This window comes from Canis lupus, chromosome 35, assembly GCF_048164855.1.
Source record: "Canis lupus baileyi chromosome 35, mCanLup2.hap1, whole genome shotgun sequence".
NCBI lineage: Eukaryota > Metazoa > Chordata > Mammalia > Carnivora > Canidae > Canis > Canis lupus.
In genome coordinates this window covers 24,613,857-24,640,694 of record NC_132872.1, presented here as the reverse complement: position 1 = coordinate 24,640,694, position 26,838 = coordinate 24,613,857, and the positions used below count along the sequence as shown (strand labels likewise).

Genomic DNA, 26,838 nt, shown 5'->3' with positions numbered 1-26,838 from the left:
ATCCCTTGGGAAGCTATCTACACAGCATTAGAGAGAAATGAAAGCAAGGACTTTAAAAAATCACTCTCTAAAATTTCCAATGATATCACAATATAACAGCTGCTAACAAATTGTCATATCCATATCTTGAATTGTGGATCTTCAACCAGGGGCAATTTTGGCCCCCGGGGGCCATTTGCTATGTCCAGAGACATGTTTGGTTGTCATAACTGAGAGGATACTACTAACATCTAGTGGGGAGTTATGACTGGCATTTATTTAGTAGGTAGTACCCTTTAGCCAAGGATACTGCTCAACGTCCTACAATCCTACAGAACAACCCCACAATAAAGAAGTATCTGGCCCAAAATATTAATCAGTAGTACTGAGGTTAAGGAAATCCAGTTTTAGAAACTTGAAAAGCAGAGTATATGAAGTATATTTGTATGCTTGAAGTAGGTTTATTTAGAAGAGAAATACGTAAATATAGAAGTACCTATAAAATGTGATCTATTCTATCTCAAGAATGTTGCCCCAGAAATGTGTTCACCTACTACCTGTGATGGTTAATTTTATGTGTCAACTTGACTGGGCCAGAGGTTGTCCAGATAGTTGAGCAGATACTCTCCAGAGTGTTTCTGTGAGGGTATTTTTGGATGAGATTAGCATTTAAATGGGTGCACTTGATAAAGCAGATTGCCCTCCCTAATGTGGTTGGGCCTCATCCTGTCAGTTGAAAGCCTAAATAGAACAAAAGGTTGACACTGCCCACCCCCTACACACCCGGCATAAACCGCCTCCCCCGCCCCCATAAGAGGGAATTCTGATTCCAACTGAAACATTGGCTCTTCCCTGTCTGATAGCCTTCAAACTGGGACCTCAACTCTTCCTGATTTTACAGCACCTTTTGGCCTTAGGCTCAAACTGAGACATCAGCTGTACAGATTTTGGACTTGCCAGCCTTCTCCATAACCATGTGAGCCAATTCCTTCTAAAAAATATCTTTACATACCTCCAATTAATTTTATTTCTCTGGAGAACCCAGACTAATATACTAAATGAAAGTTCCTTCTACTTTAAGATTTTGGTTAGTTTGTTTTGTTGTTTTATAAAAAAAAAAAAAAAAAAAAAAAAACCTAAGAAATTCTGTTCTCACAGATTTGTTACTATAATGGCCCTTTGGCTAGGTGTTATCTATGTAGTATAATCCCACCCAAGGATGGACCAAGCACCCAGATGGCAAACATACCTGATTATTTTGTAGGCCAACTGTGCACATATAATCTAATTTGTGGACTGTTGCTGCCTTTTAAATCCAAGTTCTTGTGTTTCTTTAGTAAAACAAATAGTAGATGTGAATTAGAAATGTTTGCTGCCATCTTCTCATACAAGGCTGATACCAGCAGCCATACTTGTCACCATCTCCAAGCTAGATTCAAGTGATATGTTGAAAATTTCCCCCCTGATATTTGCTTTTCCCAATTTTGCAAGTGGGAAGCTTTGCTCTGAATTGAATACCACCTAATCTAAGTATTTGCATTTATTTTGTGTTCTTTTAAACTAGGTACACCTGCCAAAGTCATTTGCCTTCTTTAATATAAAAATAATCCACAGGCGCCTGGGTAGCTCAGTCAGTTTGAGCATCTGACTCCTGATTTTGGCCCAGGTCATGGTCTCAGAGTTATGAGGTCAATCCCCGCATCAGGCTCCATGCTGGATGTGGAGTCTGCTTAAGATTCTCTCTCTCCCTCTCCTTCTGCCCCATCTCTTAAGAAAATGAAATAAGATAAAAATAAAAATAGTCCAGCATGGCTTCTCTGCCTAATGTTAATGAAAAAAGGGGGGTTAGAAACTTGCTGTTTTTTAAAAAAACCTAATTCTATATCTTAAATACACTTTAAAGAAAAGGAATTAATTATTAACAGTCTAATGAAAGGTTAGGAGATTTCTGATAAATGAGTAAAATCCCCAAATCAAACCAATAAAACCATATTGTAATATTGAACACTTAACCAATTATCTATCTTCCTCTTCCTTTTTCTTGCCTCATTTGAGCTACTCCAAAACATATGCTTGGAAAAAGTTTGGAGGAGATGTTTTTAATGTGTATTTTCTACTGGAGTCTTTCTTATGGATGAAAAAAATGGCAGCTGCTAATGTTAGACATCTGTGCTCTACAAACCCTGTTTGCTTCCTTCTTCCTCATTATCACAGGTAGCAAAGTTAGCTGTAATCTGAGAACATTTCTCCAACTTAGTTTATATTTATGTTAAAAGAAGCCATATTTGGAAAAAAATAGCCCTAACTTTTATTTTTCGTATTAATCTCCAAGGCTTTAGGCAAGCTCTCAAAGATAAATTCTTTCTCCCCCTTTCAGGAAGGGCTTGCCTTGAATTAGTCACCACATCCCAGAAATAGCCTGTTACAACTGCTTCCCAATGTCACCAGATGTTGGTCTCTGCAGACCCTGCCGGGGACTGTTCCTCCTAGGTATAGCATTTGGCGCACATTTTTTGAGCCTCAAGTAAAATATACCAATGACTGATTGAAGAGAGCTGTGTTCCTGCTGAATATCAGGTTTAGTTAAGGAATAATTTCTGGGAAGCAGAAATTCTACAACTACAAAGGAAAGTTCCTATAATTCATAGTCTAGCATTACTGTGATGCAGTATTACTACAAATAATAATGTTTTATTTTTTTAAAAAGATTTTATTTATTTATTCATAAGAGAGAGAGAGAGGCAGAGACACAGGCAGAGGGAGAAGCAGGCTCCATTCAGGGAGCCTGACATGAGACTCGATCCCAGGACCCCAGGATCACGCCCTGAGCTGAAGGCAGGTGCTCAACCATCGAGCCACCCAGGGATTCCCCATAATGTTTTAAATGTCTGAAGAGTATATCTCAGTCACCTGCAGGACCAAAATGAAGAGGATATCTGAGGACTACCAGTCCAGATTGCCAGACAACACTGCCCTGAAGCAGCAGCAGTTGCCCGCCTACCGGCTCCAGCTCTCAGCCACTGGAGTCCTCTCTGGCTTCTTCGCCGCGGGAGCGTTCTGCCTCGGGATGGGCATCATCCTCATTCTGTCTGCAAAGAGTATCAAGGAGATAGAGGTTTGTCCCATCTTACATTGTTAGTGCAGGTTCTCTTTTTTTTTTTTTAAGATTTTATTTATTCATGAGAGAGAGAGAGAGACAGAGAGGCAGAGACATAGGCAGAGGGAGAAGCAAACTCCACGCAGGGAGCTCAATGTGGGATTCGATCCCAGGACCCCGGGATCATGCCCTCGGCCGATCATGCCAGGATCAGATGCTCAACCATTGAGCCACCCAGGGATCCCCTTTAGTGCAGGTTCTAAGACTTTTCAGCTTTGGGACTATAAATGAGTGATCAGTTAGAGAACACAGCCCCGCAGTAGATGAGACAGGAACATCCGTTTTCTCAGTTAGCCGGTGCAGATGGTGGCAGCCTCTGTGTATGTTGGCTTTGTTCATCCCGACTCCCTCTTGAGGACAATCACTCTCACACTGGTCCGCCCAGCTGTTCATTTACAAGAGCCTGGCAAAGTCAGAAGCTTTTTAAGCTTGGTACTGACCAAGGATTGATAGAGGCAGGAGGAGAGGCAGGGTCAAATGACTGCCAGATGCCCGTGAATCATATTAATTAAAAAAAGTGAAGAGACCAAGATAGAGGTCTTCAGTTTTGTCCCACTTTCAAGCATTGTGTTTTTCCCTTTGCAAATGAACTCCCTCTGAGATGATTACTTCAATCTAGGAAAGGCAAGAACTAGAATCTTTCTGGCCTCTTAAGGATACATAGCAAAATTAACTAAAATCTCCTCAAGACTGAGAAGAGCTGAAGCTTGAGGGCATACCCTGCCTCCATTATAAGACTTTGACAATTTGATCAACAAGCTGTTAGAGGATGAGAATCCAAGAAGCTGGTCTGGAGAGAGGACATAATAGTTGGGCCTAAGATTAGATCAGCCTTGCCCACATCTGGTCTAAGAAATTAAGCAGATGTTTAATTCAGATCAGCTCTGAGCTGATTACGGGGCATCCCAAACTATGACCTCCACTCTGAAGGCAGCCACAGAGAGCTGATCTATTCCCTCTCCTGACATGGTTAGCAGCAAAGTTATGAAGGCCAAGTCTGTCAACACTGACTTAACATCCATGAGTATCTGAAAGTGCTAAGAGTTGTTTAGGGCTTGCAAATGAATAAGGTTAAGTAAGAGTTGAGTCCTGTCCTGACCTAATGATAGGATAGGTGAGGTGTAGTGTGTGGTACAAACAGAGCTCAGCCATGGTTGCCTTGTTCACCACATACACAACCCTTCCTTGCACATTGCCCAGTACATAATAGGCACAAACTTATTGAAAGAATGGGTTAGGGCAAATAGTGAGGACTTTAAAGAGGAAAACACAGGGACACTTGGGTGGCTCAGTGGTTGAGCATCTGCCTTTGGCTCAGGTCATGACCCCAGAGTCCTGGGATTGAGTCCCACATCAGTCTCCCTACAGGGAGCCTGCTTCTTCCTCTGCCTATGTCTCTGCCTCTCTCTCTGTGTCTCTCATGAATAAATAAATAAAATATTTTTTAAAATACGTAAATAAAATAAAGAGGAAAACACCATTTCAGGTCTCACTCCTCCTACCAAACCACACTACTCAAATGCCTTTCCATTTTATATTTTCTGCTCCCAACTCCCAGCAGTTTATCTCCCCAGAAATTAAATGCCCCTAAGTCCTTTTGAGTCCTCCAGTGTGAGATGTAAACCACCAGGCCCCACCAAGTGGCAAATGCAAAACGGCAAGAGAAAATTAAACTTGCCTTTTGAAGAGCATTAGCAAAATTAAGTGGCTTATGAGTTTGGTACTCATTTCTACAAGCAGTTCATCCTATTTACTTTTCTATCCTCTTCACCAACCCCTTTCTTTCTGGTTTCTTTCCCCCCTTCCCATGTCCTCCTTGCCTCTTTCCTTCTGGTTATCGCCTCACCCACTGTAAAGTGCAGCCTCCATTAAGATGACAGCCATTGCCAAATAATGTTACCTCATGCTTGTGAAGGGAATCTTACTCCATGGTCCACTAAGGCCACTCTACAAACAACTTTGAACAGAATGATTTTTATCATGTTAAGGAGATTTTTCCAATAGACTATTTTTTCTGGTCACTTCAGACAGGACTATTCCTAACATTTTGCTTTCATCCAGGAAAACCAGAAACCACTATAATAGTGAGATTCTCTTTTGCACGTGGACTTTTTTCATTATATTAGGTGATAAGATGAAGTGCCTACTCAGGCCGGTGTGATCAAGCACAGACCTAGTAAAAGAGTTCTGAGTGGCTTTCCTCTTCTCACTTAGCCCTGGGCCACAACAAGGAAGTGACCTTTATCCAGTTCACTTGGAACAAGAATGATCATTCCCACTTCTCCGAAATTCTATGAGGAGCAAGCAGAGTGTGATCTTTGCTGTCATTTTAGAACTATAGGTTTACAAGGCCACCTGAGACAGTAGATCAGAGATATGTTTTCCTTGTAAAAATTTATTTGTTTTATTATTATTTTTTCCATCATGGTAAATGTACTCTTCAATCACCTATTTTACCCATCCCCCTACTTTCCTTCCCTCTGGTAACCACTAGTTTGTTCTCTATAGTTAAGAGTCTGTGTCTTTGTTTCTCTCTCTCTCTCTCTCTCTCTCTTTTTTTTTTTACTTTGCACACTTGTTCTCTTTTTTTTAAGATTTTATTTATTCATGAGAGACAGAGAGAGAGAGGCAGAGACATAGGCAGAGGCTCCCTGCGGGGAGCCTGATGCAGGGCTCCATCCCAGGACCCTGGGATCATACCCTGAACTGAAGGCAGACACTCCACCACTGAGCCACTCAGGCGTCCCGGCACATTTGTTTTCTTTCTTTAATTCCATTATGAGTGAAATCATATGGTATTTGTCTTTCTCTGACTGACTTAGTTCACTTAGCATAATACCCTCTAGCTTCAGGGGCACCTGAATGGCTCAGTCAGTTAAGCATCTGACTCTTAATTTCGGCTCAGGTCATAATCTCAGGGTCGTGAGATTATGTCAGGCTCCAAGCTCAGTGGCATCTGCTTGAGATCCTCTCCCCCTCCTCCTCTGCCCCTCCTCCCACTCACACTCTAAATAAACAAACATAAATAAAATCTTACAAAAATATGCTCTAGTTCATCCATGTTATCGTAAGTGGCAAGATTTCATTCTTTTTGATGGCTGAGTAACATTCCATTGTATTTATTCGTATATATATATATATATATGTATCGCCTCTTCTTTATCCATTCATCAGTCTGTGGACACCTGGGCTGCTTCTGTAGTTTGGCGACCCCATAAACTTTTTAGAGCTAGAAAGCATTTGACCATGAAACACATTTTTTTTTCTAATTATGCATTAAGAGAACCCCAACAGGAATCCATGGGGTACAATGAATGCTACTACAACAAGCTCAAAGATGAATTAATTGCTAGACAAAATGATGCTGATGAACAAAATGTGAGCTCTGGAGGTTAAGTATTTAACACAGGGTCATAGACTGGCTGTACCCAAACCTGTTCCTCAGTTACAGTTCAGTGTGCTGTCAGTGATGATACAGCCCTGTTCTTTAAAGCTCTTTAAAAATTAGAAGCCAGTTTCACAGATAGAAAGGGCATCAGTCTTGTCCAAATTAACATTTCAAGCCTTGCTGTGTATTTAAAGAATGACTACATACATACATACATACATACATACATACAATAAAGAATTATTTAAGGAAATATAAGCATCTCAGTACAATTGAGTAGACTTTTTGGCTAATCTTTAATTTAGTACTAACACTGCTTATTTGGCTTCAAAACTCCCAGTGGTTTGCAAGGATTTAAAAAATCCTGTCTTTCTTGTTAGTCTTCCCTCCCAAAGAATCCTAAATCCTGTTGGCAGTTTACCAAGGAGAAGGACACTCCCTTGCTTTCTCACTCTTCCCCATTCCCATCATCTAATTATTCTTCAACACAGTGAAGGAAGAGCAGAAGGGAAATGCATAGCCTCTGTGGTCTCTCTGTGAGCCTTCCTTCGTTAAGCTTCTTCCAGCTGTATCTTTACACAGCTGAGGCTCTTAGCCAGAGCTCATAGGATTTGCTCATTTGAAACACACCACCCTTTTGTAAAGAGTCCACTATACCATTTTGCACAGAATTTAACTTTGAAAAAGCAGAATGTGGTAACATTTTAAAATCCGAATTATTCCACAAGTATCAATAGCCCTACATTTTGGAAGTACTTCTTTGTGTTTGGTCCTTTTTAGCAACTTCCTCTAGATGTCATGTAGAAAAATTGATTAGTATAAATACTTTCCATACAATAGAATGGAAAAACTGAAGTGACTTCATCATAAAGCTGATTAGCTTCAGGCTGTAGGCCCAGTTCTCATGAGTCACTGACTAATACTTTCCTAATGACACCTCTTTATGATCTAGACATAAGCCTACATCACAACAAGTTGCATAAACATACAATAGAAACACTGAATTCCAGGTCAGTGGCAAAATACTGCCAGGTCCCAAAATGAGAGACTGGTAAAAGGCCCATTCCTCCCAAGCATCTGCAGAAACACTTTGTCCCCAGCAGTGTGCTATCCTTCAGTCATGTCCAAGAGTTCATGCCCTTGACACAGAGAGCTTGAAGACTTAGATGGACTCAGGGCTTGATTTTTAAAATGTGTACTCATGTAATTTTTAATTAGTCATTGTTCTTTTCCCTGCCTAATAGGTCAAATACACAAAAATCTGTGCAAATTGTGCAGAACTCCGAGAAGATGCCACTAATTTTGACAAAGAATGCACCTGCTCTATCCCCTTTTACCTTTCAGAGACAATGAAGGTAAGTGAAATTCAAGAGCCTTCCGTTAGCTGTACACTGATCTACTCCTATTTCACACTTGGCAGTAAGTTCATGATTTCCACCAAGTGCTTTCCAGAACTGAAAATACAAAAAATAAAGCAGGATACTGGTGAGGGACCTTACAAAGTGTTGGGTTCATGCACGACTCTCCCCCTACTTTTTTCCTTTGGAATGTTATTCTTGTTTCTAAGTTTCCAGACTCTCTACCTACTGAGCTTTGTAACATAATTCTTAATATCAATCAGACAGGTTTTATTCCAAATGTCAGCAGCAGAGGAGACCATAGAGATCATTGAATCTAACCACTCATTTTATAGTGAGAAAATTAATGGGCTGAGAGGTTAAGTGACTTGGACAAAGTTAGTGTCGGGGGTCACACACCTGCTGGGACTCTCCTTAGGTCCCCCCATCCTCCCCTCCCACCTCCATCCCCCAAGTCACTCTGTGTTTGCAATTGCCTAATCCCTAAGGCAACTCTTGGCCTGGCTGTCAGGCACTGTGAGAAATGCCAAAGAAATATTAAAAGAAGTCCCCGCTCTTGGGCTGATTAAAGTCTCGTGTTAGTCCAGGTCCTCTGAGAAGCAGATGCCAAGACAAGATTAGACGTGCAAGAGATTTATTGGGGGAACTTCCTGTGAGGGAAAATGGAGAGAGAGCCAGAGGAGGCTGGGAGAGCTGTCAGACTACAACACAGCTCTGACCCCTGTGAAGAAAAGGGAAGGGGAGAAGGAAGGGAGGAAGTTAGGAAGAAGGGTCTTAGGCTGCAGTGCATTCTTCAGAAAATTGCAGCAAAGAACAGAGAGTCCCTGAAGGAGCCTGCCTCAGTATCCCTGCTGTGCTTGGCCATTGGAAACAGCCAGGGGCAGCATGGCCTTGGTGCAAACACAGGATGATTTCAGAGCATGACAGCTGGGGTCATCCCTCAATTACCATCACTGTACTAGGAGACCTCAGAGGCATCTTTTCAGGGCCTCCACAGTCTTACCTGGTAGTCAAGACTTAATCAAATAAATAAAAAACTGTATTCCCTTCGACTCCTCAAAGATCCTGAGCTGTCCTCTGGACTCCACACCTCTCCCCCTGCAGTATCCTCCTCCCTGACCTGGTTGGTCCCCCTCCTTTCCCGTAGTAGATGACTCCCGTCGTAGATGACTCCGCAATCTAAGCATCGGCAGGCCTCCTCTTGAGCTTCCCCCTGGAGTCTCCCAACTCGAGGCCCTCAAACTCAGCTGCTCCCAAACCAGACTCATCATCATCTTCTGGAAAACCCTCCTCACTGCCCTTTCTGGTAAAGAGCCCTTCACCAAGACTCCAGACTTTCCTCTTTGACTTTACCCTGCCTATTCCTTTTTCATCTAAGCCTCTCATGTGTAGACACTGTTCTTCAATCCATCTCTCCAACCACCCTGTCCCCTTCATTTTTTTTTAAGATTTTATTTATTTATTCATGATAGACACAGAGAGAGAGGCAGAGACATAGGCAGAGGGAGAGGCAGGCTCCTCGGGGACTCAGTCCCAGGACCCTAGGACCACAACCTGAGTCAAAGGCAGACACTCAACCACTGAGCCACCCAGGTATCTTCTGTCCCCTTCTTTTTTTTTTTTTTTTTTTTTTGGCACTGCCTCAGTTCAGGCCTCCTGGTCCAGTATCAGAGCTACCTAACTGCACTCCTAGCCTTTGGCTTCCCCTACTTTAAACCAGCCGTTATTTGCAAAATAAATTCACCACCCTCCCCGCCCCCAAAAGAGCACTCTCGGGTTACTCTTTAACCACCTGAGGCCCAGCTACCTTTTCATAAAAAGATGGAGGAAGAAGGAGACCTTGGACTCCTGCCAACTGACCAACTTGCTTTCCCACAATACAACCCTCTATGTTTCTGGAAGTCTCCCCCACTCACTGCTACTTGTTTTAGACCCCTAACATCCCTCAGCATTCCTTGCGCCTCCTTTTTTTGTCTCAGCAACGGTTTGTCCACATTGGTATCCTGGGAGCACTGTTTCCATTCTTCTGATTACCTTACTACAATCACTTCTGTCCTAAAATCCTGTGGACTCATTTCCTCTACTTATAGGAACCTCCTGGAGCACAGGAACCATGCTCTGCATGTTACACAACTACCTTCTCCCAAGTATCTGCACTACATGCTCAGCACCACCCCCTCCTTAACCATAAGTAAACTGTCCCTGCTCCTATCTGAAGGCTTATCCCCACTGGTACATAGATGCCATCTTTTCTTGCCTTTATAAGGACCTAACTCAGCAGTTCTGTCCTCTCCAATATCATTAGCTTTTCTTTCTACTCAATCTTTCCCAGCATACGGACAATTTCCCTTATCTTCAAACAAGCAAACTGGCCTTCTAGTCTCCCCATCTCCCTGCTAGCTATTTGCCCATTTCTTACCTCCCATTAGCAGGAAAACTCAAGAGAGTTGTCTATCTTGGCTACTTCTAAGTCCTCCTTTCTCATTCTCTCTCCAATCAGAAAGATTCCCACTCAGTGAAATTGCAAGGAAGCCCAAGACTTCCATGTTGATAAATTCAGCAGTCAGTCCTTAGTGCCTTGTCGCTCATTGGACGTAGTGACCATTCTCTCATCCTTGAACACTTCTTCTCTTGACTTTCAAGATACTACACTAGGTTTTCCTCCTAGCCCCCTGGTTGCCATTCCTCAGTTCCTTTGGCTGTTCTTCCTGTTTTCCCCAAACTCTTTATGTTGAGATGGGCAGCACTCTAGTCTTCTCCTCTCTAACTGCATTCACTTTTTTGGAAATGTCATCTACCTCTATTACCAACACCATTTTATATCTCTAGCCCAAATGTCTCTTCCAAATCCACACTTGTATTTCCAGCTGCCTTCCTATGTGGGTGTCTAATAAATATCTGAGGCACAGCATCTCCAAAACTGAATTTCTAGTTTCCACTTCTCCCCTTATCCACTGCACTGCCCTCCCCCAAACAACAAAAAAAAACCTAATCCATCCAAAGACTTCTCAATCTCCGTTGAAAACAACTCCATCCTTCTGGTGCTCAGGTCAAAAACCTAGGAGTCATTTCTAACTCCTTTTATTCCCTCACATCCAATCCATCCTGTTGCGTCCACCTTCAAAACATATCCAGTGTCTGTCCACTTCTCCCATTTCTGCTACCACCCAGCTCTGTGCTATATTCACCTCTCACTGATATTTCTGAAATGGCCTCCTAACAGGTCTCCCTGCTTATATTCATGTCTCAACATAGCAGCCAGAGTGAGGTTTGTGGGGGTTTTTTTAAGATTTATTTGAGAAGGGAGGGGCAGAGGGAGAAGGAGTCTCAATCAACCCTGTGCTGAGCACAGAGCCCAACACAGGGCTCAATCTCATGACCCTGAGATCACAACCTGAGCCAAAAACCTAGAATCAGCTGCTCAACTGACTGTGCCACCTACGTGGCCGCAGAGTAAGCTTTTAAAAGCCTAAGTCATATGTTATTCCTTTACTCAGAAATCCCCACATTGAGTGCACTGGCTGGCTCAACTGGGAGAGCATGCAACTCTTGATCTCAGGGTCATGAGTTTGAGCCCCATGTTGGGTATAGAGATACTCAAAACTAAATAAATAAACTTAAAAAAATAATCCTTGTCATGGCTCCCTTTCCACTCAGTGAAAAAGCCTAAGTCTCTACAAGGCTTTACATGATTGGGCTTCTTATTTCCTCTTTGACCTAATCCCTTCATTCTCTTCCCCTAGCCACACACCCACCACGCTGGACTCCTCACTCACTAAACAAGTGAGGCATTCTCTTGCTGGCCCCCTGTACCTGTTAGTCACTTGGCTAATTGCCCTACTTCAGGTGTTGGTTCAACCCTCACCTCAATAAGGCCTACCCTGGCCGTCCTGTTGCATACTGCAGCCTGTCTACTTACCCCACTCTTGTGATGCCCCTGATCCTTGTTAACTTGTTATGATTGATCTCAGAGTCAGTGTAGGCTCTATTGATATGTTATGTATTGCTTATTGTCCAGCCCTGTGTTGTATCCCAAGCACCAATAATCATGCCTGGCACACTGTAGGTTTGCTGAATGAAAATATGAATCTTGGGGGATCCCTGGGTGGTTCAGTGGTTTGGCGCCTGCCTTCAGCCCAGGGCATGATCCTGGAGTCCTGGGATCGAGTCCATTATCGGGCTCACTGCAGGGAGCCTGCTTCTCCCTCTGCCTGTGTCTCTGTCTCTCTCTCTGTGTCTCTCATGAATAAATAATAACAATAATAATAATAATAATAATAATAAAAAGAAAATAAGAATCTTCCCTTCTCTACAGTGCATAACATAGTATATTTATGTGGTAGATTCTCAGAAAATATTTGTTGAAAGATTAAATGAATGGAGGAAAGATAAAATGCTAAGTTGTATGGCTTTATGTTCTAGGAAGCTTTGATTTTATGTGACCCTTTCTTACTTCTCTGTTGATCCCAAATGAAAGGGTGTTGGCATTAATAATATTCTGAATACATCCATATTGATTATGGCTAGTGCTAAGCAATTACGTGAGCAAGCCAGATATATAAACTATAAAGAAATTACGGAGTTGTTCTTGGATTATAAGGGATAGCTACATAAAGTCAATGAGGAAAGTTTTATATATGTGTTCTTATAGGTCAGAACTCCAGTTCTCCACAGGTATGCCCTTTTCTGTCTTCCACAACTCACTGTGCTGCTCCCCAAAAGTAAAACTTAGTGTTGCTTAAAAATCAGGAACAGACTCATAAACACAGAGAACAAGCTGGTGGTGGCCAGAGGAAAGAGTGGGGACATGGCCAGAATAAGTGAAGGAGAGTGGGAAGAGATACAGGCTTCCAGTTATGTAATGAATAAGCCATGATGATGAAAGGTACATCATAGGGAATATAGTCAATGGCGTTGTATGGTGACAGATGGCAGCTATACTTGTGAGAAGCACAGCATAATATATAGACTTTGTGAAATGACTGCGTTGGACACCTGAAGCTAATGTACCATTGTGTATCAATTATACTTCAATTGAAAAAAAAAAGTCTGTTGTTTAATTCTGGCCAGAAGTGGGGGGACGCTTAATAGAAAACTATTCTCTCACAGTTATGGAAGTCAAAAGTCTAAAATCAAAGTGCAGCAGAGTCAATTATTTCTTGGAGGCTCAGAGCACTTAAATTTTTGAAGAAAAAGTCCAGAAGATAAAATCTTAAAGGGGTTCAGTTTCCATCTGTCTATGTGCTTTGAAACCTTTAAGTCAAATAAATGTTACCAGCTGCTAACCATTCCTTTCAGGCAAAGACTTTCTCATAAAAATTCAACCAAACTAGTTAGTTCAACCACAGAGCCTTCGGTTCACCAGTTAGCACACATTACACATGCTAGAGAATGAATTCATGCAAGACTGCCTTAAACCAGGAATCCTGCACAGACTGCCACTGAATTTAAAGAGAAGAAATGCCATAAAATGCCTTGTGCCTCTAGGACCAATAAAAAAGATGATGATCTGGGAGGCCTTGTTAAGCTAAATCTTGGACAAAGGAATCACTGAAAAAAAAGTTATTAAAACACTTCTGTCCCTGGTGTGGTGAGTGTTCTCTGCCTGTTTATTTTGTCATTTATGTGAATGTATCACTTTGGGTAAGTAAAATTCTCTTTTTAGTTTCCAAGAAAATGTATGGTGAATTCCACTCTGTGGGTTTCATATTTTCTCTAGTTATGTGTCAACAGTGGAGGTTCCCTCATTGGGTGAGGACATGTCATCAGTCATTCCAGCTATGCCTGGCTGGTTTGTCTTCACACCATGCTCTCCTGTTTATGATGTTGTAACCTGTCTCCTTGTCATGACCCACCATCTCCCCCTCTCATGTCCCACACACTCTCCTCTTACAGGCAACTAAGTTCTTTGGCCTTTGCTGTTTTCTGTAGATGGCCACACTTACCATGACCTTTATTTCTAGCTTACCCTGAGTACCAGCTCACATTTTCCATACCCATCCTCTTACATGTCCTTGGGGTAAAACTAGATAAGACTATCCAAGGTGTCATGTTTTCATAGTATAAGAAAATCGATTGACTCAGGAGATTGTAAAGGAATATGTTTGTATTCCTAGCACTGAATATGGCACCTAACATATGGGGAGCACTTAATAGAGGCCTTCATATTTTTGGATGCCGACCTTCCATCATTTTGGAGATAGTATATTAATTATAAACAGTCATATTGAGCATTTCCATTTGCATCATATGTGCTGTTAGTAAAATCTGTGTCAAATCTGCCTAGAGAACGTTGGTACGTCACCATGAAGGTAAACGTGATGGTAGCCTATGATTACACAGCTTCAGAGGGTACCACACATGAAAAGGACCATCTCTCATGGCAACAAGGCTTCTTATTTGCTAAGGTGAAAGTCACCTTTCCTTCAGATCCATGAACTATTCTATTCCCTCTTTTTGGTCCATAACAAATGGTTCACCATTTCTTTTTTTTTCTTTTTTTTTTTTTTTTTTTTTGGTTCACCATTTCTTGAGCAAGTGCAGTGTGCCAGATACTATGCTGGATCCTAGGGATGGAAAAGACAAAAAACCCTGGAGCCAGACCACAGGGAGCTAATCTCATGCCTTTCACATGCACCCAAATATGCTCAGTGGCTCCAACTTCAAATGTGTTCAAGGATTTGTTTGAAATCATGACTTTGATGCCTACCACAAGCCCTAGGCAAAGCACTTTTTCTGGTATTGCTAGGAAATAATACTATTTCTAACATCAATTTTATATATTGAGAATGCAAAACCTGGTTTTAAATTTTTTTTCATGGCAGGAGCACCGTAGCCCTTACAAAAATATTCAAAAGTTATTTGGTGATTTTAATAATTCTTTGTAGGTGAGGATATTCCAGTACTAATTTTTAAAAATAATTTCTTGGATTTCTGCTTGATATAAAGAAATTTACAGTTCTCATCAGTTTTTTCTGTGGTGCTTTTTACTATAAAAATTCTGTACAGGGCAGCCTTGGTGGCTCAGCGGTTTAGCACCGCCTTCAGCCCAGGGTGTGATTCTGGAGACCCGGCATCGAGTCCCACATCAGGCTCCCTGCATGGGGCCTGCTTCTCTCTCTCTCTCTCTCTCTCTCTGTCATGAGTAAATAAATAAAATCTTTTTAAAAATTCTGTCCATGTTTGTTAATATTCCAGTTAATTCTTCTTACTCCTTATTCTTGCTTTTCTCTTTTACAGGGTAATGTTTATATGTACTACAAATTGTATGGTTTCTATCAGAATCTCTATCAATATATTCTATCCAGAAGTAATAGCCAGCTGCTGGGTACAGACTTAAAGGTAAAGCTTTATTTAATTTCGTATAATACTCTTAAAAAAAAAAACAGGTGAATCTTTAAGTCTAAAAAGAGGGTATGGGAAAATGAACTAAAAACCTTAAGTTTTATAAGAAAGGAATGCTCTTTTCATTCTTGAATAAATTGAAGGGACTGGGTATTCAGTATATCTGCTATTGAGAGGAGTGGTTTCCCTCTTCAGAACAGGATGTGAATCTTGTCCAATTAAATGGTTATCCTTTCATGCATCATTTTAATAGTAACCTTGAGCGTTTGGTCTCAGTACAGTTCCTGGTATAGCTACCATTATCCTTCCTATAATTGAGGCCTTCGCTCCAGCCAAGTTTAAAGAAATTGAGCCCTACTTGATCGATTAAAAGCCTTTGGTTTAATTAAATGCGCTTTCACTCCTATGATAATAAAATTTTATTCTTAATAAATGACACTCAGCATGCTAGCAAAAAAAAAAGCTAGAAGGAAACCTTTTCTATACTGAGATTATTGGATAAAAGTGATAATCAAATGATTGTTTAGCAACTTCTCTTTTAAAAATATATCCTAGTAGTTAGATGGATGGATTTCCTGTGATAAGTCATCAAGTATATAAACTCACCACCATTTGTATAGTTTTCAGAATATGAATTACACTTCAATTAAAAAAGATTTAAAAATGTATTCCAGCGTATGCTTAGTGTGATATTTGGCAGAGCCCGCAAAGTAAGTCCTTCCTGCATATTTGGTCTGTTATGTGTTGTTAATAAGGGGAGGGAAAAGTACACACACACACACACACACACACACGCACAATTTCCAAAACACAAAAATTTCCTAGTATAAGTGAACCAGAAGTCTGGGAAAAGCAGGTAGCAGTCCGTAATCTTGTTATGCGTCAATAAATTAGTGTGGGTTGATTTACATTGCCAGTGTTCTCACTTTTAACATTCTAAGAGAGTTTACCACAGCATTTCTTTTTTACTGTATCATCTTGCATCCAGGATGTTGGAAACTGTGCTCCATTTAGCAACTCCCATGATGGGACCCCCATAGCTCCTTGTGGTGCTATTGCCAACAGCATATTCAATGGTAGGTGACTTTTCCTGTCTCCATGGTGTAACTTTTCATAAGCATGTAATAACCTAAATGTCCAGAAAACTACCTCTGCAACTGAGTAGTAATTCAAAAAAAATTTTTTTGTATACATTATCGACTGACTTATGGTATTTCATTTGCAAATAAGCTCTCCCTTACCTTACCTTACATTTGAGGTAGTTATGGAACATGAGCTAAATGGAGCTTGAGAGTATTTTCCAATAATTGGGGCCTTGGCAAGAAAAAGACTAGTCTTGGAATTCCAACATCTATTGCATGTAGGCATATTGAGAGTCTGCTAAAACCCTGTTTTTCATCTGTGTCTGGTTTTGTACTTTGAAGTGGGCAAAAATGCTTGCTTGCATCTCAGCACAATTTTTAATTTCCTTGCAGATACTATTATTCTTTCATACAACCTTAATTCATCTATACCCATCGAAGTCCCAATGCTAAAAAGTAAAATTACCTGGTGGACAGATAAGTATGTCAAGTTTCAGAATCCAAGTTCCATTAATCTTTCTAGTGCATTTGCAGGTAAGACCCATATATTAATTAAATATTCTTCTCTCTTTATAGTTTAATTTTTATGTGTGAGGAAATGTTTATGATGCCCCCTTCTTTACTTTCATGCTGACCTCCATTTTTGCTCTGACTTTCCCTACCTGTGGACTCCTCCATCACGTATCCTTCAGAAACATAAAATGATTGGTGCCCTGGTTCCTTTCAGTTTACCTCAGGAAAAAGGAAGTGTTTTAAGAAACGTGTTGCTTCATCTATAATTAGGGTGACTATGTAATTTATTGTCCAAACCGGTACACTTTTGAGAGTGAATGAGAGCACTAGAATAACGAAAGTTATGTATTTATTTGAAATTTGTATTTATTGATCAATAAATTGGCATTATCATATTGGTGGACCTGTAAAATAATTCCATTACAAACTATTCTAAAATGCGACTCTTTCAAAAATTAAAATTACATAACTGTGTATATTAAGCCAACTAAAAAAATAAAAACCTACTTTATTATTTAAACATTAAAAGATAAGCAGAATAATTATTCTGGATATATAGTCACATATTTTAATCAGTTTCTTGGCCATATCTGTCTTCATGCCTCTGTATTTTTCTAATGATATGTTATTTTATTATTTTTAAAAATGTTTTATTAAAATATTATTTTTGATTTTTCACAAAATTATCTGCAGTCGTTTTTGAAGCTGAACTTTGTGGTTAATCAAATTGACACTGCTGGCACCTTTAATTCGTTCTTCTCTTTTACATTTTCAATTTTTTTGTATTAAATATGCTAGTATTTCAATAGTAAATATTTTCATAGGCACTGTTGTTTTACTTTACATTTTTTTGAATTTCTGATTCTTCTAAGTGTATTCCTACATTTAGATGCCACAAAATCTTAAAACTTGAGATCATTTAATTTTGGTACAGAAAAAATTTTATCCAGTTAAAAATAGGAGCTCCATCAAAAGAGTTTTTACTGAAATTGAAATATTCTAAAGTACAGTTGTAAATTTTAAAAATTAAATTTGTCCACATTTTGAACTCTAATTATATAATATGTTCAATTATTCCCTTGTTTTCATAGGGGTAAATTGTAATATCTTCTTGTTTGCAAGACTGGCTTTCAGTAATTACAAATCACTAAATCAAAAGCTAAAGTTTTTTTGGCATTCCATACTTTGAACACTGTTTAAAATTTGTAAACTATTTTGAATAAAATTCAACCAAAAGTTAGAGAGCTCATTTACCAAAAAAAGTTTGGGATGAGGGATCCCTGGGTGGCGCAGCGGTTTGGCGCCTGCCTTTGGCCCAGGGCGCGATCCTGGAGACCCGGGATCGAATCCCACGTCGGGCTCCTGGTGCATGGAGCCTGCTTCTCCCTCTGCCTGTGTCTCTGCCTCTCTCTCTCTCTCTCTCTCTCTCTCTGTGTGTGTGACTATCATAAATAAATAAAAAATTAAAAAAAAAAGTTTGGGATGATTGTAGGATACATCATTTGATATACAAAATAGTTCTTCAAAGGCTCAAACCTTTCTAAAATTCTAGTTGATGATACATAGCAAAGATAAACCACATATACTACCATCCTAAAGTATTTATTTTATTTTCCATCCATATTATTATAAAAATTTTACAGTTCAGTTTCTCTGTGAATATACAAAAATATTTAAGTTTGTGCAACTATAGTTCTTTTAATTAGTAAATTATGGTAGCTTGTTTAGATATAAATTATGTATGTACCACAACCAAGTTTAAGTACATTGATCTGTAAATTTCTCAATTTATTAAGAACATTATCTTGATTCTGATGTTGTGCTCCACCAAATTTGTATTTATGTTATCACTACAAAACCAAAAATATACACTTGATTTTTGAATTTTTAAACTGAACTTATAGTAATATTTATTATATTGTTAGAGGCTTTATCTTTCAAGATTGAATATTAAAAAGCTTTGCTTTGATTCTATGAAAAATCAAACCAAAAAATCAAACCATTATTATAATTAATTTAACTGATTTTCTGTTTTGAAGCATTTGAAGACACTGATGTAAAACTGGCCTCATTTAACTGTACACACAGTTCTTTTTGTACTAATGGAGGTAACACATTAAAGGTTTTCTTTGATTACAAAAAAAAAAAATCTAATAAAGAAGTAAAACTAGAAGGAAGCTCACTTGACCTAGATGAAAAGTCATGCTCACATAATGACATATAAGTGGACCTCCTATAGCTACCTGAGGCAAAGCATTGTCTTTGGATATACTCTTTAAAAAATAGCCACAAACTTCTGAAGTACATTCTATTGTTCTTCAGCAGATTTATGTCTTTTAATTTTCACTTGGTCATTGATATCATAATGTTTCCCTTGTTGTGTGGTATATGTCAACCAACACTGCAAGTGAAACATTCATCAACTTTCTCAAAAAACTGTTCTTAACTTTACATTAAATATACATGTTCCATTTTTCAGCTTTTTATAGCTAAAAGGACTTACTAGCTAATAAAAGCTGATACCAAACAATAAAATAGTTATATATTTGTACCATATAATAAATTATAAAACCACAGTTGCAACAGAGTTCATACCTGCTCTCAGCAAGACCATTCACATCTATTTCCTATGCTATGTCACGTATGTATAACATAACCTATAATTTCCCACGTTTTCCACTGATCCACTAATGTGTAGGCTGGCAGTGTCATGCATCTCACAGGCCAAGACAGGCTGTGACCTAACTGGCTGGAGTGGTCAAACAGCTGGTAGGGGTCACAGGAGTATGTTATGTTTTGATTGAAAGGATCCGTGGTTATCTTACATTAATCACATGTTAGAGCAAGCACTCCATTCACTGCACATAGGTATTTTACATGCTACTAGCTAAGACCATGGCTGGAAGGTGAAAGGATGAAATTATATGTACATTATTTGTTTGGAATAAATCCTAAGTCAGATGGGATAACAGACAACAGACATAAGCCGGGCCTACTTAGACAAACTGGCATATAGGGTCACTGTACCTGTGATTGAATTCCTAGTTTTTGAAAGGAACTTGGCAACATTCTATTGTTTCGTCTTGCCACATAACCTCTGGCCTACTAGGCAAAGGGTCCTTTCTGTCATCTCCTGCTACACTTTGTTATTACCTTTTCTGAAGAGTTACCACATTATGTAATTATCTATTTGAATACTTGTCATCCCCACTTCAGTCTGAGAATTCCTTGAGGAAATTAGGAAGTTTCATATCCCTGGTGCTTGATACATAGTGAGCAATCAAGAAATGCTTATTGTTGAATGAGTGGATAAATACAAGTGACCTAATTTGGAAAATGAAAAAAGTTGGTGCCTCTTACACCACACTTTTCATATTCTCTGGACGTGGGATGGAGCAGGTTCAGGAGTTGGTAGGAAAGGCATGCTTAAACTTCCATTTTTTACAAGCTCCCTAGGTGATTAGACTGTCAATGTCCTATAGGACATGTTGTCTTGGGACATGAGCTCTGGCTAAAATAGAGAGAGGGTGAGGTCCACAGTGGAGGTACCAAAGGCAATTTCAATTTTTATCAAAATTCTTCTACCAACAGTGATTGAAGTTTTGGGAAGGGCTAAAATAGGTAAGTTCCCAATATTTGCAGAGGAAGTTTCTTCAGCAAAGGATTTTTCCAGAGGAAATTTAAGTGTACAAACATACTTTAACAGATTAATCCAACCAAACTTAGCACTTGCTTTTACAAGTACCAGAGCCCATGCTTAGAAAACAAGACTGTATTTATTTTAAAAGAAAATAGTTCAGTCAATCGAGTTGAGAAAGGGTGGTTTTCTCCTTTGCATTTTGGATTCTACAAATACTAGAACCAATTGTCTAGAACTAAAAAGCTCACTAAACAATTTTCTCTTATTGACTCGTTCTTTAAAATTCAGTATGGTTTTTATTATCAACTTCTGTCAGCTTTAATTGGAATCACTCATTCCTTTAGCAAGCATTTATTGAAAGCCTGCTATGTGCCAGGCACTAGACTAAATGCCAGTGGAAAAAAAATTAGGAAGACACGAAACTGAAGAGTCTGCTGCAGAGTAGAAGAGACAGACAAGCCCATCATGCTAAAGTGGAAAGTGTGAGAATGAAAGTAAACTCTCAACAGACCCATTTCCTGGCCCTGGCCCCGCACCCTGTGCTTCTAGCATTCCTTCAATACCCAAACCTCCTAGGCCTCCTGGCTTTAGAACAGGTTTACAACACCTTTGCTCTCTGCCTCCTCCCATTTACCAGTTCCTCTTCCTTACTTCCAACTTTGAGCTCTTAGGCACATTGCTGAAAAGAGTATCTATTTGACACAATCTTCATGCACATACATGAATATTTCCTTAGAATACATTTCTAGAAGTAGAATTTCCAGGCCAAAATACATGTGAAATATATTAAAGCTTTTGATGCATGTTCCTAGATTGCCAGGGGTATTATTGATCCACACATCTATTTGCTGTGTACAGGAGTTCCTATTTCCACTGCGTCATTAATTGTCACTTTTTTCTTTACCTCTTACCCAAATTTTAGATGGAATGATCATATCTTGTTTTAATTTCCTGTCTTTAAATTACTAGTAAAGCTAATGAAAATACAGTCTCTATGATCCTATCCCTGAATACAACCACTATTATCATTTTGCTCTACTTTTTCAATGCTTTATATGCATTTAATACAGTTGAACCCATAATATACATATAATTTGATATTCTGTTCTTTTTTAACTCTATGACAAATCTTCATTATTTCCCCCACATTTCCTGAGAGCTTTTATAATCCATTATTTTTAATAGTTGCATTTGTAGGTAGCTTACACACAGTTTTTTAAAGTTTTCATTTTTATTTCTCTTTCCTCAAGAATGCCAAAGTTATTTCATTCTCTCTATTCTAAGGAAAACTGAAGGGTGTAGAAATTTCAACCATGTCAATGATTTTCTTCCCACAGGGACCACAAAGCCCCCATACTGGTCTAAGCCTGTCTATGAACTAGATGAAGAGGATCCAGGAAATAATGGCTTCCTCAATGATGACTTCATCGTGTGGATGCGGACAGCCGCCTTTCCCACTTTCAAAAAACTGTACCGTCGACTCAATCGAATACAGTACTTTATTGAAGGCTTGCCTGCTGGTAACTATAGTTTCAACATTACCTACAGTATCCTTTTATACCACTCTTCTTCCTGAGGATGAAGGAAAATCAGTGTCCATCTGGGTACTTGTTATTGAATTATTTCGTTTTGTACTTTTCTAGTCTACAATCTGGTCTGGGTGTGTGTGTATATATATATATATAAATATATATATGTACAGAAGAAATATATGATTCTCTTATAGGTAATATTGTCACTTGTCACCATAGAGCTGTTTGTCTCAACTTTATATAATCAAATGTGTACCTTTTTTTTTTTTAAGAAATAACAGTTAATTGCAGTATCAGGTAAGTAGGGTGGATAAATAAGGAAGGACTATTTTCATCTCCCAAAAAAGATTAAATACCAGTAGGCCTAGAAATCTGTAGCAGAGAAAAGAAGACTGCTCTGTAGGATGCGATGAGGTGGAGGACCATGGAAATAAGAGAGAGCAACTTGATAAGTAGTAAATTTAGAATATGTGCTAAAAATAATGAAAACTGAAAGACACTGCAGAACCTTTTATTCTAAATGAAAGTATAGACCAAAGGAGCCCTGGACTCAAGATCCAGGTGCAGTTCATCCAGCCCACGTGAGGCATGCTAGAAGCTCTTTCCGAAGACGCTGTGTTCTTTCCTCCCTCTGATACAGAGCTAGCTAGTAGGAGTCAGTGCCTTGGTTATGGACCTAAAGTCCAAGTTAGGAGACACATGCTTTATTGTGAGATTCTGAATTTTTTCACTTAATTCAAAAATACAAATGTAACTCTTGACTTAAAAAGACTTAACTTCAAAATGACACCAAATACTGTCCTTAAAAAATCATATATTTACACACAATTTATACTAACTGTCATTGTCAGACTTTATTTTAAAGTGTCATCCTAATTCTCCCTGAGGCAGAAACTTCCAGGGCTTGTACATAACTTTGAGGCATCAGCCCAATTAGGCATCAGCACTTCCTGTAGCGTCTCAGGGCTACTGACTAGGGGTTGTTCATGGGACCTCTAGCAGGCCAGAGGATCTTAACACAAAACTATCTACCTCTTTAGTTTCTTTACCTCTCAGGGAGCTTGAATGAGAAATACTTTGGAATAACTCAATGACTGTATGTGCTCTGGTTCCCTGCTCCATCTTTTCTTTTCTATCCTAGAGTTAGACATCTCGATTCTGATGGAAGGGGAACATTCCTCAGTCAGAGATGTCCCCACTGATGTGACACCATTTCTGCTTCTGCCGTTGTCTCCTTTTTGTTCATGATCAGGAGTACAGTTTGCCTTCAGTTCGTTCATTTTGATTTCTCCTTAAGTGAAATTTAGGAAGAAATGAAACTGCCTTCAGTTCCCTAAGCACATTTAGGGAGAAATGAAAATGAACTGAAAATGAAATTTAGGGAGAAATGAAAACAAAAGCTACAAACTGGTTTCTCTTATGCAGCATTATACATACAGATCAAAGAGTAAGCCATAGAATATTACCTTTTTAATAGGATTTCAGCAAGCCCCTCAAAAATTTGTGATTAAAAGTTGCTTGACAGTGGTCTCCCAAATTAGACCTTCCGATCCCGACTTTGTCCATGATTCCCTTATCAGTAAAGCAGTTATAGTTGCAATCATAAAACAAGAAGAAAAAAACCTATCATATACTGCTCACAATGCATGACAGGAAGTTTTGAGTTGAGGGAGACTTTAAGGGAGGCCATGTTCCAAACAAAGGAGACATTCTGTTTCTCCTCTGGAGACAGGCTCTCCTTGGGTGACCTCATTCACAGTCATATTTTACGGCTGATGACTGTCAAGTCTAAACCTTCCAGGCAGAAGCTAGATCCTGAGCTTCAGTCCTATGCTTGCACTTCCCAAACTGAGTCCTGGTAGCAGTGATACCCAGCTTGCCTCCTGGCCTGACTGCTGTGCAAGGAGAAAAACTAAATCTGAGCTGCAGCAAACACCCACCGCTGCTAAAGGGAAAAAGATGTTCTGTGTATGAGCAAAAGGCCTTCTTAATGGAGATGAGGGAAGAGAGAACAGGCAGGTGGGTCAAGATGGCACCCAAGGACCTGGTGACAGTGAGGAATTTTGATGGAAAAAAAAAAGAGAGAGAACTTATTTCCTAAGAAGTTTCCTTGTGCCTTTAAATCGCATGTTGCCAAGTGATTTGAGGCCTTTTAAGAGCTTTGCTGGGAAATGCTGCTGTCCTGTGCCGTTGCTACGAGAAGTCTTTATTTGTTTATTAGTTTGGTTTACAAAAGCACCAGATGTTTAAAAAACTCAGGCCACATGCATAATCAAAATGACATCATTAAAATGCTAACGATAGCAAACCCACTTCAAACATACTCTCTCCAGCAGTGAGGGATGTTTGCCTTTTCAAAACCCAAATGAATGCACCACCTTTAGCTTTCCCACCAAAAAATGTTTTGCCATTGATCTTGTTATTTTTCTTCTCTTCACTAGACTTGAAGAAGTTTCTCTATGGTAGAAATGCAAACCTTAGTCTATGAGGGACATTAGCCTGCCCTAGGTCTCCTGATTGGTAAACAAAAATTTAGGTTTGCTGTAAAGCGCATCTGTATTCTCTTCATTTCCTTGGGTCTGCCAAAGGAAATTAAATATATTTGTCCAGTTTTTAGTTCTCTGTAAGTCAGTCTGATATATTTGCATCAGAATCTCTTTTATAGATTACAACTATATAGAGGAAAGGCTCATTTTTACTTAATTTCATTCAAGCAAGATACAACATACTACTTGGTAAAGACTAGACAATATGAAGTTGAACATTCAACAATTTTTTTTTTTTACCTACAAACACAACGATTTTATTTTTTTTTTCAATTTCTTAAACTATTTTCTTAAGTTTTTATTTTATTTTTTTTTTATTCTTTTTTTTTTTTTTATTGGTGTTCAATTTACTAACATACAGAAAACACAACGATTTTATATGGTTTGGTCTAATATATTTAGGATGTACAATGGTAGAGCTGAGAAGTGTTGAAATAGATCCTTAACAGGTCTTCTCATCTTTGATTTTCCAGTAACCAGGTTCAAAGGAGAAAAATCAGTTGTTCTTTCCACCTTGACATGGAGCGGAGGCAGCAGCCTTTTTTTAGGTCTCGCCTACACAGTGACAGGAGCAGTAACATGGTTGGCCGCCTTTTCCATGATGGCCATTCACCTGATGCTGAAAAAAAAGAAAATGCTCTTCATCCAGGACTAAAGTCAAGTTTTAAGAAGAAAAGCAGAAAACAAAGAAATTGACAATGAAGTAACTAAGAGAGTCAAAGATTTCTGACAAGGCTCAAAATGACGAGGATATTTTATCAAGGGGAACTGGATTGACTGACCAAGTACAATCCCAGATAAATAAACAATGAGAAATTCAGAGTTTGAGGAGGGAGAAAGGGTAGAAGGGGAGAAGGAGAAAGCATAGTCATGTATAGTAAAATGTCCTTGGAATGGGGAAGATAAATCATCCTTGAATTCTGAACCAAGTCTCTGGTATTTATTTGAAGCCCTTGTGCCTAATGGTAGGTGAATGCCTAGGAGAGAGTACCATCATTAGACAAAAGTAAGGTGGGGTCCCTGGGATTAGGTGAATCCTCTTAACCTCAGACCATGAGTCTTCATCACCTGGTCCAAATTACATACTTTCTAACAATTGTTGAGCATCGAATTGAGCAATCAGGATGATTTTTGTAAACTGATTTATTCAATGTTCTCTCCTTTCTGTGGACTCAAAGCTAAGTTTTCTCTTCTAAGAATATACCAAGCAAAGATCGTGGAGTGCCCTGAGTACCCACAATACAACAATACACCAAAAAGAAAGGCCAGAGAGCTCCCTGAAGTTATTCATATAACCAAGAGGGAAGCCCTGAAAGTTACTGCTTCTCTCAAAAGTTGTATTCAGCATTTAAGGGCACAAAACAATTCTCAAACTTGGGATGACATATTCTAGAATGCAAATGATGACATGTATTTATGATACTTAAATTCTGTGTGTTGAGGGAGCTTCTCAGGGTTCATCTTAAAATGTTTGAATCCCTATAAAGGAGACTGAACAAAGTACTTGGTAAAGCTGCCAGGGGAAGAGTCCCCACAGATTTGTGTGCACAGATCTGAATGCTTTACTTTAAAAAGCATGTTTATATTTCTTTTTTAAGATGGAGGAAGCTTTACTCCGTGAAAAAATCTCTAGAAGAATTTTTATTGTTAAAGAAAAATACAGTACCGATACGTATTTGTATCTTTAGCAGCCAAGAAAGCATTTCTTTGTTGCAACTTCCTGCATTCACCAAATAGTTTAGTACTTTCCCAAAAAGACAAAATTTCAAGTTCCAACTCTGAAATATAAGAATCCCTCCCCTATCTCACCTTCCATCTGTAACCTGTGACTTCTGGTATCCAGGTGTGGTAAGCCAAATAAGGCCTTTCTACCTCCCACCCCAAAGGTACCCATGGCCCAATCCCAGAACCAGTAAATGTTACCTTAGATGTCAAAAGAGCCTTTGCAGGTGAGATTAAATTAAGGGTATTGTGTGGGGATGGCATCCTGGATGACCTGGGTGGGCCCAATGTAATTGTGTGAGTCCTTAGAAGAGAAGCAGGAAATCAGGAGAGTAGCAGGAATGTGGCAATGAAAGCAAGAGATTGGAGTGATGCAAGAAAGGCACTGTGAGGGATCCCTGGGTGGCGCAGCGGTTTGGCGCCTGCCTTTGGCCCAGGGCGCGATCCTGGAGACCCTGGATCGAATCCCACGTCGGGCTCCCGGTGCATGGAGTCTGCTTCTCCCTCCCCCTGTGTCTCTGCCTCTCTCTCTCTCTCTGTGACTATCATAAATAAATTAAAAAAAAAAAAAAAGAAA

At 39.3% G+C, this 26,838-nt stretch overlaps 1 protein-coding gene across 5 annotated transcripts; it reads left to right on the top strand.

The window, feature by feature from the left end:
• Window positions 1-792: 792 nt before the first annotated feature.
• On the top strand, window positions 793-26,838 carry LOC140625150 (cell cycle control protein 50C-like). Of its 5 annotated transcripts, none has more exons than XM_072812452.1 (8): window positions 793-955; window positions 2,886-3,094; window positions 7,769-7,879; window positions 15,122-15,223; window positions 16,215-16,302; window positions 16,702-16,842; window positions 21,799-22,008; window positions 25,013-26,838. In XM_072812452.1, exons 2-8 carry the CDS (start codon window positions 2,903-2,905, stop codon window positions 25,192-25,194), a joined length of 1,026 nt encoding a protein of 341 aa, XP_072668553.1. In that variant the 5' UTR covers window positions 793-955; window positions 2,886-2,902; the 3' UTR covers window positions 25,195-26,838. The 5 variants fall into 5 exon arrangements, with proteins under 5 accessions (XP_072668553.1, XP_072668552.1, XP_072668556.1 ...); XM_072812451.1 differs by having other exon boundaries at window positions 794-955; window positions 2,896-3,094; XM_072812455.1 differs by having other exon boundaries at window positions 794-955; window positions 2,896-3,094; window positions 24,999-25,242.